Source organism: Solea solea, chromosome 14 (assembly GCF_958295425.1).
Source record: "Solea solea chromosome 14, fSolSol10.1, whole genome shotgun sequence".
Classification (NCBI taxonomy): domain Eukaryota; kingdom Metazoa; phylum Chordata; class Actinopteri; order Pleuronectiformes; family Soleidae; genus Solea; species Solea solea.
The window spans coordinates 8,496,908-8,510,591 of NC_081147.1; the positions used below are offsets into that span (position 1 = coordinate 8,496,908).

At 39.3% G+C, this 13,684-nt stretch overlaps 1 protein-coding gene across 3 annotated transcripts in view; it reads left to right on the top strand.

Annotated features, from left to right (window-relative positions):
- Positions 1-13,684, top strand: part of myot (myotilin) — a 34,711-nt gene that overhangs the window by 1,798 nt on the left and 19,229 nt on the right. For 2 of the 3 annotated variants that reach the window (XM_058649403.1, XM_058649405.1), the window contains exons 2-8: positions 6,688-6,740; positions 7,420-7,609; positions 7,718-7,780; positions 7,941-8,082; positions 8,343-8,366; positions 9,053-9,172; positions 10,189-10,378. In XM_058649403.1, coding sequence (XP_058505386.1) covers positions 6,733-6,740; positions 7,420-7,609; positions 7,718-7,780; positions 7,941-8,082; positions 8,343-8,366; positions 9,053-9,172; positions 10,189-10,378 — 737 coding nt within the window. In that variant the 5' untranslated portion in view covers positions 6,688-6,732. The remainder of the gene's footprint in view (positions 1-6,687; positions 6,741-7,419; positions 7,610-7,717; positions 7,781-7,940; positions 8,083-8,342; positions 8,367-9,052; positions 9,173-10,188; positions 10,379-13,684) is intronic. The other variant, XM_058649404.1, reaches the window with a different exon arrangement.

A 13,684-nucleotide genomic window follows, 5' to 3' on the forward strand; every position in this document is an offset into this window, starting at 1 on the left:
ATTCAATCAGAGTTATTTTTGTGACCATTGGAGTCGCCCCCTGGTGGCTTACTGCTACTTTTGGCCCACTTCCTGAGCTGCACTTTTTTTAACCAGAAGACTACAGTTTATGGACATCCAAGGTTTCATTCTTTCATTCATGACCTGGAGATTTCATGTCCTTAATTCATATACATTGTTTGGCTGAATTTGACCAAAGATTGCTGTAATATTAGCACCATGTGATGGCAACAGAAAAACAGCCACTTCCATGTTTATGCTGCTAATTGATAAGCTTTGCTTTCACTATGACGTGAAGTTTAGGCGAGAAAATGCTGCCACTATTTAGTAACTGCTGTGTCTGTTTGTACAAAGATGTTTAGTTTGTCCACTGTGGGCTGTTGTAAAAGCATGGCCGCCCCATAGAGCAGACCCCACCCTTACGCTCATTCTGGGTTAACAGCAGGTGACCGAACAATTAAGTGGAATTATTTTATCTTCAATTTCTGCCAAATGAAAATAATTGAAACTTGATTTTTACACACTGGGTACAACTGGTTTATATGATAGATAGTTAATATTGTACTCGGTAATTAGTTAATCAATCATTAAAGCAACTGTACTGACAAACTTTTCTTTCCCTCATATCATCAATATTGTTGTGGTTAGGAGTTTTGGTTCAAAGTGGTCTACGGTATGTCTATACATGGACTCTAAGCTAAACACTCCTCTGCAGTGGCTGATGTTACTTTTTTATTATTAAGTCAATCACAGGAGAGTTAGCAGCACTCATTACATAATGACCACTCAATGTCAACATGTCCAGCTCTGCTGCTGCTGCTGCTGCTGCTGCTGCTGCTGCCGCCGCCGCTGAATTACACAGTGGGAGGTTTGTTTAAATTGAACAAGTTGGACTGTAGGTATGTGTTGGTTTCTCACCATGTCCTCAAAAAGAAAGACTGTAGATAAATAAATCTGTATTTACATATAACAATAAGTAAGTAAGAAGATATTTATATGGCAACAACTGATGAATCATGTTTCAGTCTGACCAGTAGCTACACTGGCAGATTCTTCAGCGGAGGAAATGACAAAGTTCCACCAAAGTGACTCATAGCAAACTTCTTACTCTCCTATGTGAGATGAGAACAGGTTGCCGTGCCAACACAGTAATATTGCAGCCACCTGCAGATGAATGTCGCCCCCTGGAAGATGCAGGTGTTAAAAATAGCAGCCGTTATTATTCACTGGATGAAATATGTGACTGCTCGTTCAGTTTAGTATTTTCCAAACTTGTGACCGGAGGTTATTCTACTCAAGTAGAAGTAGTTGGCGCTCTTATGTATATCTCAAATGAGCTGTTGTAAGTTAAAGGAACACTTTTACAAATGCAATAATGTGTCGTTGTAGTGCAGAAACTCGCTATACAAGGTGACATGAAGTGAACTCTAAGTATCAGGGAACTTCCAGAGAACTGTTCTCCAGGCTGCTGTGCAGTAGACAGGAGATGGAGATTTTTTTTTTCTACTTGTTTTTAATTTGATTTTTTCTTACTCAGAAATGGATGTGATATAAAATGTAGGACATTGATTTGTGGTCTAGTTACTGAACTATCATGTAACATGAATACAGATTTAAAAGTGTTCAGGAAGAATTATGTGGATGATGTGAAACTGAGAGTGAGTCACACTTTCTTCTGTGTTGTCAGTACTGTGATGAATTATAAACACCTTTACTTTATTGAATGAAATTTCTTTTTTCTAGTATCCAGAGATGTTCTGGTGCACTGATGAGGACACATTTGAATGTTTAGTGTCTGTAAGTTTGCAACTTATGTGCCTGGAAAAAACAGCAGGAAGGTTTCTTTTTTGTTTGGTGTAATTTGTCATTTATGTTCTACTATGGTTTGCTGGTCTATACATCATGGCGTCTTATAAGTCTGTTTGGACTGAGCATATTTTCCATGAATTATTTTAAAATAAAAAAAGAGAATGTAGCACGCACTGATTTTCATTATGATTTTACTATAAGTAAAGTACACCTACTCAAAAAACTCCTCTAACATGAGAACATATTGTTATTCCACCTGTTTGTGACTGTACTTATTTATCAATACCTTCTTACAAATAGGTCAAAAATGTGTTCATTCAAATACAGTTTGTCACTTTAATTTATATGAAACAAATTCTTATCTGGGGCAGAGATGGAAGGAGTGGGAAGTTTGCATCTTTGCCCCATCAAAGAAAAGCCTGAAGCCACTTCCACTGCACAGCCCGCATGTCCATGTGAGTCCCATAAGGGTTATATTCAGGCTGACAACACAGGGCCCAAGCGGGTTTGACCCCACATGGTAAGTTCATGTTTCACCATATGGGACCTGCAACATTGGTCCACTTCAAGCCCATGCCCACTTAGTACCCGGGTAGCCTGGAAAGGCTTTGACGTGGGAAAACATACCTTATGGGCCCCTCATGGATGTGCTGGCTGAGTGTCATCAAAGTGTAATGATGCTGAAGTGTGTCACTGTGCTGATGACTAATCCACAGAGAAAAGTGTCACTGGCCTCATTTAACTATTTTCTGATTTGATGATTACTTCAGTTTGGTTATAAACCTTTAACAAGCAGTTATTGAAATACTTATAAAAAGATTATCCTAGAGTGTCATTGCTTCTTCTTTTTTTAACTTTTCTGACATTTCACAAATATTCCATTTTCATGTAGAAAGTCATGATCATTGAAGTTTCCACATATGGTTCTGTCTAAGGCAAGGGTCTGTAAGCTTGCCTATGATATGAGCCATTCATGTTCCCTCTCCACCCAAATAAAATGAATCTGGAGCCTAGAATCCATTTGAACCATAATTATAATAAAGATAATATCACATATGAGTTTTTATATACAGATGTACTATATAAAAAATAGTTTGTTGCATTAAGAACGGCAAAAAGAAAAGTGTTGACGTTTCATTGCTCTTTATAAAGTGGAGAAAAAACTACTTTGAAATAAAACACAGATTTATAAAGACCCAGTACTTCCATTGTTTGTGTAAATTAATGAAATGAAAAGTAACCCACTTTGAAATAAATGAAGCAATATTTGGATTGTATTTAGTTCATGCTTGAGAAAACCTGCATAAACTGTGAATATGTGGATCCAAAGACAGACAGGACATTGGATGTGATGCACAACATATTAAAACACTTTTATTTATCACCTTGATCTCTAAATAAGAGGTATTCACTTTGAAAGAAGAAAATTAAAATAAACTCTTTTTTTATTCAAAGCTAAAAGGAGCCACTGCTGATTGGTCCAACAGCGTGACATCACTGTCTGTGACGTCCCCTAACCTCCTTCACTGATTGGCTGAGAGAAGTCACATGATTTTCCAACCACACTGAGCGGTATAGCGATGTCATTTTGGATATCTGCAGAAGTTACCATTTTATAGTCACATACCTGATACAGGTTTGAGGCAAACATGCAATTGATACGAATAAGAAAAACACTGAAGTAGAAGACAATAATCAAACTGACTGAAATGGCAATTATTTGAATTTAAAGGTACAGTGTGTAACATTCATTGGTGAAGTTTCATGTTGCAGCTGAATATCCCACACCTCACCTTCCTGTCACTTAGCATTAAACTTAAAAGATGTTGTAAAAACATGGTGGTCCAAAATGACTGCCCCCTAGAGCTGACTCCTGATGTATACGTAAAAGGCTCATTCTGGACTCATGAAAACACAACAATCAGGCAATGTAATGATGTAAAGTTTGCTCTAACAGCAACAAATGATCAGTCATTTGAGTTAATGGTATTGTATCCTATCCTTAAGTTTTCATCTGGCCTTAAACAGTTGCTTCCATTTGTACTTAGTTTACTAGAAATAGTCAGTGTTCATATAATTGATGGTTTGACATGATGAACATTTAAAATAACGTTTCTGTGTGTATGTGTGTGTGTGTGTGTGTGTGTAGTGCCATGAAGCAATTCATGTTTGTAGCAAGAACCGAGATTTCGCAAGATCTCCTGACTGACCTTGCAAGGCTGGTTTTCTGCTAAACGACAGTAGGGGGCAGTAGAGACAGCCCCCAGTCTCCCTGCAACAAGACATTTAATCATCACAATGACTCTGACGCTGTTAAATTAGGGTAATAAATCCTGCATGGTTGTGTTTTTATATTTGCACTTCCTGTACATCTCCATCCATGCTCAGCATTGTTTGCCAGGTCACAGATAGGTTGTGTTGTGTTGTGTTGTGCTGTGTGAAAGCTGCCCGCTGTTGCTGCTGTAAATCCTTTGGTTATGTAATACAGAGACAATTGATAGGAAGGAATCTGCAGCAGCTGTTGTCATATCAACGTGGAGGTTCACGCACACAGACATATCTGTCAGTAGTGATTATCTGAGGGGAAGAGTGGATGTGGATGTGATGTATATGCTGCTGCTGCTGCTGCCGTGGCTATTTTTACTAAAGCTGGGATCCTGACACAGCTTAAATGAAAGAAGTCAGAGTTTAGGTTAATGATAGTGACGCTGCCACAGACAAACACACATGCAAACCAAAGTTTGAAGCGTTGGAACCAGCAGCTGCAGTAAGCCCTCTCTGTTTATGTGTATTGCTAATGGAGTCAGTGAGGTTCGGTCACTGCTCAGTGAGTCAGTGCTGTGCTCAGGAGGCAACAGAGTTTAATTTAGCCTGGAAACCTGAACCTTGGCCTCCTCTGTCAGCTCCTTGTCTGGCTCCAGTGCAGGAGCACAGGAGGCGGCAGAGCTTTGTCATGGTGAAATTCTCCACATGCATTCAATTTACTATTTAAGCCCATGATGGAGGAGTGATGTGTTTGTTCCCGGTGGTGCACAATACCCTGTTTATGTTTCATGCTATTTATTAAAAACCCACCACACATGTTGAGACAGCTTATGATGGAACGTAGATGAGATTCATATTTGGTACTTTAAACAGCTGCAGTCAGTCATGATTGTGTATGTGTTTTACTCTAACAGGGATTTCCCACAATTTCTAAAGGAATAAAACAGAATTATTTTGGATAGACAGCAGCCATTTTGACAGATGGCTGGTTCTCTGTCACACTGTCCTGACTCACAGGAACTGAACTGAGCCATTGTTTATGTGACCAGTGACAAATGTGCTTTTCCTGCTAATAGATAGCAGCATTGACTGGTGACAGAAGCCTCTATCGCTTTTGTTTTCTGAAAAATTTAAAAAAAGCATTTTTCTGGATACAGTTTTTAAGATTTCTTGGTGTTTACTTGACGTGTATGAGCAAATGTTCTTGTCTCTGGGACAACATGTAGCTGTAGCTGTGTTCACTTTATCAGAAACCTATGAATCATCAGCTATTTGTGTCAGGGGAGCCTCCGGATTCAGTAATGATATTATGATCCACAGGAACAGCAGTTAACACATGCTCAACACAGAGCTGAAGAACTGTCAACAAACCACTGTCCACAGACAGTCCACAGACTGTTGTAGGTGTGTTGTTGTTGTTGTGTCAGTGTGCTGACCTGAACTGGAACATACAGCGTTCATTTCTTCTCCATAAAACTATTAAAAATAACTTATTTTCACTTGTGAGTGTCACAACCTCTGGATTTATCCTGATGCTTTTTGTTGGTCATGTATTCTGTTTGGACTTTTAGTTGATCTGTTTTCTTTACCTTGGGTTTTCAGTTCTGTTTCTGGTTTCCTGTTTTATTCTGTCATTCACCTGTGTCTGATTATCTGTCTCTGTGCTCCCCAGTGTCCATGTGGGCTCATATTAGTTTGTTGCGGGAGTTTTTCCTTATTGAGGTTTTTCTCTTTGTGTTTTTTTGCCTTTTTGCAAGTTGGTTAAATCATTTTTACACTTTTTGCAATGTCGCTCCTCTATTTTACACTTTATGTTGCCTTTCTTTGTTTTCTCTGTTCTCAATTTGAGCCATGGCCTCTTGCCCTCTCCATCCATCAATCATCTACCACTTTATCCTCCACCAGAGGGTCGTGGGGGTTGCTGTGCCAATCTCAGCTGACATTGGGGGCGATAGGCGGGGTACACCCTGGACAGTTCACCAGTCCATCGCAGGGCCACACACACATAGAGACAAACAACCATTAACTCTCACACTCACACCTATGGTCAATTTAGAGTGTCCAATTGACCTAATCCCCATATTGCATGTTTTTGGACTGTGGGAGGAAGCCGGAGAAAACCCACGCACACACGGGGAGAACATGCAAACTCCATGCAGAAAGTCTTCTTGCTGCAAATATATTCTGCTGTGACTAGCATTATTGGCCCGCAGCAAGAAGGCTGCTGGTTTGTGTCCCATGCAGTCTGGGTCTTTCTGTGTGGAGTTTACATGTTCTCCGCTTCCCTCACACATGTCCAAAAACATGTAGAGGTTAATTGGACACTCGAAATGACATGTAGGTGTGAGTGTGAGAGTGAATGGTTATTTGTCTCTATGTTGGCCCTGTGATGGACTGGTGATCTGTCCATCCTTTATAGTTCCAATACTGCTAACTCATCTGCAGGAAAATGTATCGTAGGAAGGATCTTGCTGACTATGCGCACAATCAAAATGTTAGCCATCATTTCTGCTGTGAAACTTACTCACATACAAGTGTCTGCTACACTGTGAGAAAAGCTGCAGACGTGAGTGAGTAAGTAAGATGGCTGACACTCTGCTTCTGTCTTTGTAGAGCGTAAAACAAACCTCTGTCACTGCCTCCTGGAACGCCTGAAACATGGCACAGTAAGTCCAACCACACACACACACACACACACACACACTTTGATTAACTTTAGAATCAATTTTAAAAAATCTTGTCGTCACTTTTAGAGCCTTTAAATGGTGAAGCTCCTTGTTATAATAGTGATCTGCTGCACCTCCACTCGCCCAGTCGCAGTCTTAGGTCAACAGGTCAGAGGCTATTCATGGTTTTCCCGAAATAAGTTTAAAACAAGAGGAGACGTATTCTTCTAAGCAGTAGGGCAGACTGTGGACAGTCTTACCTTTCACATTATGCTTGAGTTGATTCTTTTACCATGATTTTTGTTTGTGTTTTATGTATTGTATTATTTATTATTTTATTTAAGTTTACTGTGAAGCTCTTTGTTACTTTTATCAACATTTTACTTTCTTACATTGACTTCCATTCCTTTGAAATGCCTAAACAAAGAGTTATCTCTAATTAATGCCAAACCCTAACCTTAACCTAACCACAATTCAAATCTTAGTCCTAAACTTAACCAGTTCCTTAGAAATGAGGTTCTGCCTCATTAGAACAAGCCGGGTTTTGGTTTCCATGAGGACTACAGGTCCTGACAAGGTCAAAAAAAGTCCTAAAGAAAAAGCAAACAATAAAATAAAAAGCAAAAACATCAGCTGAGAAAAATACGTTCACTGTGTGTTTGTGTGTGTGTGTGTGTAGTGTCCAGAGTGTGCAGAAGAAGACCAGCTCCATGTCTCTGACCATCTCCTCCTCATCCACCTCCTCCTCCTCTGCATCCTCTTCCTCTCGTGAGCTCTTGTCCCACTCCTCTTCGTCCTCCTCTTCCTCCAACCTCCTTGCTCAGAGACACTCCAGCCTGGTGCAGCCGCTGTGTGTCAGTCCTCAGAGGGTACGCACTTCCTGCGACGATGCAGCAGCTCATTTCATCGACATGTTTATTCACATTGTGTAGAAATGTCCTTGAAATGAAATGAAATAATATTTTGTGTGCGTATAGACTCAGAGTCCAAACTACAATCAGCAGTATTCAGGGAATGGGGTGGCTCCTACATTTGTCAAGGTAAAATAGACTTTCTGCTATTTTTATATATTATAATTTTGTCAAAATCATGAAGAAAACATCTAAAAAACAACCTTTTTATTCCTGTTTGTGAAACATCTTATCTCTCTGTGTCTGTATCTTTGTCATCCTCATCATCGTCATCCTCATCACGGCCTAGTGTCTCCATGACGTGTCCACAGTGAAGGGTCAGCTCGTGGTGATGGAGTGCAGACTGAGAGGAACTCCGCCCCTGCAGGTCATGTGGTACAGAGAGGACGACAAAATACTGGACTCTGATGATTTTAGGATCCTGCGTAAGAGTACGTTTGTGTTGTCCGCTTCAGAGTCATGAATCTCATCATTCGTACAGTATGAATGAATGAATAATGTACACATGACTCTTGAGTTCTCACACTGACCTTCTAAGCTGCACACTTACAAACAACACAATCATCATATTTGAGTTGATAAAAGTCAAACTCATTCCTCTTATTCACATTTTTTCGTGTCTTGGATTCCTAATATTTATAAATGTAAAAAATGTAAATAGCTTTTCTTCTCTTTGTCTTTGTTTTCCCAGAGGCCAGTTCTGCATCAGTGCCAGGTAAAGTCACAATACTGTTTTTATGCTGTTGGCTTTAAAGGCAGTGGAATAAATCTAAACTTTTATTGGGGTTTTAATGTACAAAACATTTCTTTTTTTATTACATTACAGTACAGTATGTTAAACATTTTGTAATAGGTATTATTATAACACCATCTTATTTTTTATGGCAATCATCAAATCATCAAATGAGGATGAAGTCAGCTTCATATATGGTCATTATAAATAATAATAAAAAGTGTGATTCACAACAGTTCATTTCACTGATTGTAGCCTATAGTGATTCACATTATGAAACTATCACCTGAATATTACTTTGAAAATAACCCAGTATTATTGCAACATTATCTCCTAAGTACCACACTATTACCATTGTTATTGCCTATTCTGTGAAATATTGCTTATCCTTTCATGGCATTTCCCTTTACTACCATATAGTAGAAATGACTATCTTTGTTTGGTATTGCTTCATTTAACCACAGATGATCCACTGAAAGTTAGCATGTTAGTGTCCTCATGTGGAAACAAGAGTGAGACACGTCATGTGATCAAGCAGGTGAAGAGATTGAAGGAATAAGGATCATAATATGTTTGATTTTCTGACTTATTTCATGAGATGTATGTGTTTGTGCGTCCTGTGGGCCTGTATATGGTCAGTGTTAATGCTGCTGTGTTGATCTCTGCAGAGGAGCTGTGTACACTGGTGATCACTGAGGCTTTTCCTGAAGACTCGGGTCTGTTTAAATGTGTGGCTCTCAACCCCTTTGGCACCGTCTCGTGCTCTGCCATCCTGGAGGTTTACAATGGTGAGGACGTCCAGGTTTTCTTTGAATATTACACATTGACTTGTTGAACTTAAAGCAACACTAGGTAACTTTTGTTGGCTGTGTTGTTGCTGTAGAAAAAAGTCACGTCTGAACAGAGTGGCAGTTTAAACCACTAACACTATGTTACACATGTGCAAACACAGAGGGGAACCATTATCAGAATTACATGATTATGTTATATAAAATGTTGTGTATTAAAGGAGTTGTGTTATGTTCATGGTTAAAGGAGTATAAGGGTAACTTCATGTAGATCCACATCATTCAGTATGTGTGAGATTGATTCCTCAAAATATCTGGCAACCTCGAGTCTCTAGGGAGGAGGCGGGTAAAATGCTCTTAAGTATTTTTTAATTTGAAGTGTAGTTCTGTTTTAAACTCTAGTTGCAAACTAGAATTAAAATAAATACATTTAAAATATCTAAATTTCATTAATATGTTCATAATGTGTTTTTTTTTATCTTTTTAATCAAAGATTAAGGAATTGTTTTGAACTGAAATACTGACTTCACTGATAACAATGGTACAGCCACTATATTCACAATGTTACTTTTATTTTACAAGTTGTGTGTATGTTATGAGTTTGTGTTTGGGTCTGTTGTGCCATCCATCCCATAACTCAGCTCATAGCACTTCAACACCTGGGTTGCCAGAAGAGTTACTCAAACACAGTGAGCTGTAGCTATGGGTTGTAAACAGTAATGAACCTAAAAGGTCTCGCTACACTTCTCAAAAATATCTCAACAAGAGGAGAAGCAAAACAAAACATACTGCACTGGAGTATCAATGAAGCTCCTTTAAAGATCCATGAGAGATCCTCAAACTTTCTGGAAACCCATGAGGGCCTCAAATCTGGAGTCAAAGCACTTTTTCAATTTGAAATACTGATGGCTGCAGTTTTACATATAGCTCATTTAAGGTTTGAAAAAAAGCTGCATATTGTTGCTTTGATGAGTCTCGTTCATTAGAGGTGGCTCATCTCAAACATCTCTGTGCAGACCTGGAGGAGCAGCTGGAGATTGAGGCCATTCGTCAGCAGGAAAGTGTTCCTGTCAAACAAGAAGATGAGTCCATGTTCCAACAGGACACTTTCACTGACGATTTCCCGCCTCCGCTGCCCGACTCCATGCACCTGCCCCCTCCTGAGTGGCCTGACAGTCCTCTCCCTGCTGATATCCCTGCTGCAGAGTGAGTACATGATGACTCACACACACACACACAAACACACGTCAATATCTCTATGTACAAACATTACATAACACTGGCCTCAGTGTTAATGCACACACATTAATATGTTAAATACCTCATTATGCCACACAAATCCAACCATTATTTATACATGTGATCATCAATATGGTGCTATTTTTAATCCAGCGTCAAGAGGAAAACCTGGTTTAAACATGAATAATCCCAATAAACCACCAGCAACAACTTAAACAAACCATCATAAAGGTTTATGAGTGGTTCAGGAGACTTTCAGTGCAGTTTGGAAAGTCTGGCTTCTTATACTGGAAACTGCAACGATCCACTAAACACTCACACATGTGCAGTCTGTCAATCATGCAACCCATCACATAATAGGATGATGTGATAGGCTTAATAAAGAAAAGATTGAGAACAAAAAGATGAATTAACTATTTTTTTCTTACTTATTATCAGCATTATGGAGTGATAACCTCTGATGTTTGTCCCTCTTAACTAATTTTTTTAATTCATGACACCATTACTGTGTATGGTATGGAGGACCAATATGGAGGACCAAAAGGGACACAATTAAATAAATAAATACACCATTAAATCATTCATTAAATAATGAAATGTGTCATTAAATAATGAAATGTGTCATTAATTAATTAAAGACACATTTAATTTAATGACAGATTTCATTATTTAATGACAGATTTCATTATTTAATGACACATTTAATGAATGATTTAATGGTGTATTTATTTATTTAATTTTGTACCTTTTGGTCCTTCATAGATGAGAGAGCAAAATGATCTTATTGGGAATACATCTGTAGCTGTATGCAAAGTCTGTAGCTGACTTTGTTCAGCCTACTTACACCACTGATATAATCTAATCCATCCTTCCATCTCCTACCACTTTATCCTCCACATGAGGGTCGCAGGGGGAGCTGGTGCCAATCTCAGCTGACACAGGGCGAAAGGTGGGGTTCACCCTGCACAGTTCATCAGTCCATCACAGGGCCACAAAGAGTCAAACAAGCATCCACTCTCACACTCACACATATGGTCAGTTTGGAGTGTCCAATTTACCTAATCCCCATATTGCATGTTTTTGGACTGTGTGGGAGGAAACCGGAGAACCCGGAGAAAATCCCCACACACACACACACGGGAAGAACATCCAAACTCCATGCAGAAAGACCCTTGTTCTGACTGGGTCACTAAACCTGGGTCTAATCTAATATAATGTATGATTTAATTTAGTTTAACAATTCAATAATTGATATTATATTATATTATATTATATTATATTATAACTGTTATATTTCGTTTATGGAATAATGCTTTCATTAATTCATTCAGTTGCACCTAGTCATTTGAATGAATGAATGAGCCTTTATTGTCACTTATACAAGTACAGCAAAATTACAACAATCAACCCGTCCGTACATACAATAAGACAGCACAATGAGACAGATATGACAGGATGACTAGGGAGGAAAAGGGAGGGGGAGGAAAAGGGAGGAAACAGAGAGGTTTGTATTATTTGGATGTGGTGGGTATTCCACACTTCAGTAATACTTCACCAAGGGACGAAGGAGCTGTAGTTCCTCTCTATATCCAGACGAGGTAGCTGCTGTACTACTCTAATAATTAGTGGCATTTAAAAGTTCACATTTCTTTCTTTCTTTCTTTCTTTCTTTCTGTCTGTCTGCCTGTCTTTCTTTCTTTCTTTCTTTCTGTCTGTCTTTCTTTCTGTATTTCTTTCTTTCTTTCTTTCTTTCTTTCTGTATTTCTTTCTTTCTTTCTTTCTGTCTGTCTTTCTTTCTGTGATTCTTTCTTTCTTTCTTTCTTTCTTTCTTTCTTAAATCAAATAAAATGCATACACATACATAGAGCGTGGGTGAGCAGAGAGCAGCTCTGTAATCTAAACTACTAACTGTGATGACGATGATGATGATGATGATGAGCAAATGAGCTGTGCCCCTGCGCGCACACGCGTCCTGGTATTCTCCTGATGGGCGCGCGCTGTCTGTCACCTGTGGCGCGGACTCTTCGCGCTCTCCTCGCTCCCGCCGCCGTGCTGAGTTCAGGTTCCGCCTGGAGCAGCAGGGAAAGTGCAGCTTCAGTGAGAGGCTGCGGTGGAGAAGTGTGAGGACAGCGGTGTCCTGTGAGGTAAGAGCGTTTATCCGCGCGTGTCTCCACAGGTGACCGTTATTTGTCTCACTTACACTGCCTCTACATTTTATCTTTACTTTGACGTTAATGTTTGAACTTGTCCTTCCTTGTTTATATCATGGAAACTCTATATGCTCTGTCGTCCTTAAAAGGCCAAACTATGTTTAGAGCACTTGGAAAGTGGACTTTAATCTATTTTGGGGGTTTGTGCCATCTGCCTGGTTCTGTTTCAAACAACCTGCTGGTCATTTAGTTCTCATGTAGCTCGTCTTTTCCTTGACATGTAAAGACTATCAGTCCAAACTCAGCCCTCAGTTGACACAAGGTGTACATACTTTTTCATTTGTTGCCATTTCGTGGCTGTAAACTCAGTGTGTGGCTGTAACTTTATGTAGAGAGTGAGATATTAGTGTCTAACACTTTGGGCAACAACAGAAATGTGCCTTTTGTGTTTCTTAGGTATGTTTGCTACATGACACACACACACACACTGTTATTTGTTATTTCTTTGATATTCACATGAATGGAGATGTATGCTATCTGCTACAATGATGCATTCACATGCAGTCAGTGACAATGGAAACATGACAAATCAAGTGTTCAATTCTCCACCTGTAGCAAATAATGGATTTGATGTTCTCAGAAGTGCAGGAGATGAAAACAGCACACTTTATTAAGTTATTAACATTATTAAGAGTTTGTGTCTTTGGCGTTTGATTGTTCATGACCTCAGTTTTGCCTCAATACTTTGGTTCATATTGAAAAACCAGTGGGTGTCTGATGTAAAATATGTCTGGTGGTAATGTGTCCACTCTGTCAGTGTGTCCATGATCTCATCTGTAATGTGAACTGCAGACATGGCGTCTGTGTCCTTCAGAGACCCCCCCTGTCTGTCTCTCCTCAGTGCTGCTCACAACAACAGTTGTTCTCAAAACCTTTGGCAGCGGTCTGGATTTTAAGGTCATGTTGAGTTTCCCCGACCAACTTGAAGTTTATCTGGTTATTTCATTGTTTGCGTTTATTTGGTTTGAGTTGTTTTCATTGGGACAGGAACACTTGCTGATTCACCCAGTTTGTTCATTCCCCAATCTGCTGTGCATGGCCAATATAAAGAGTGTTTTCAGCT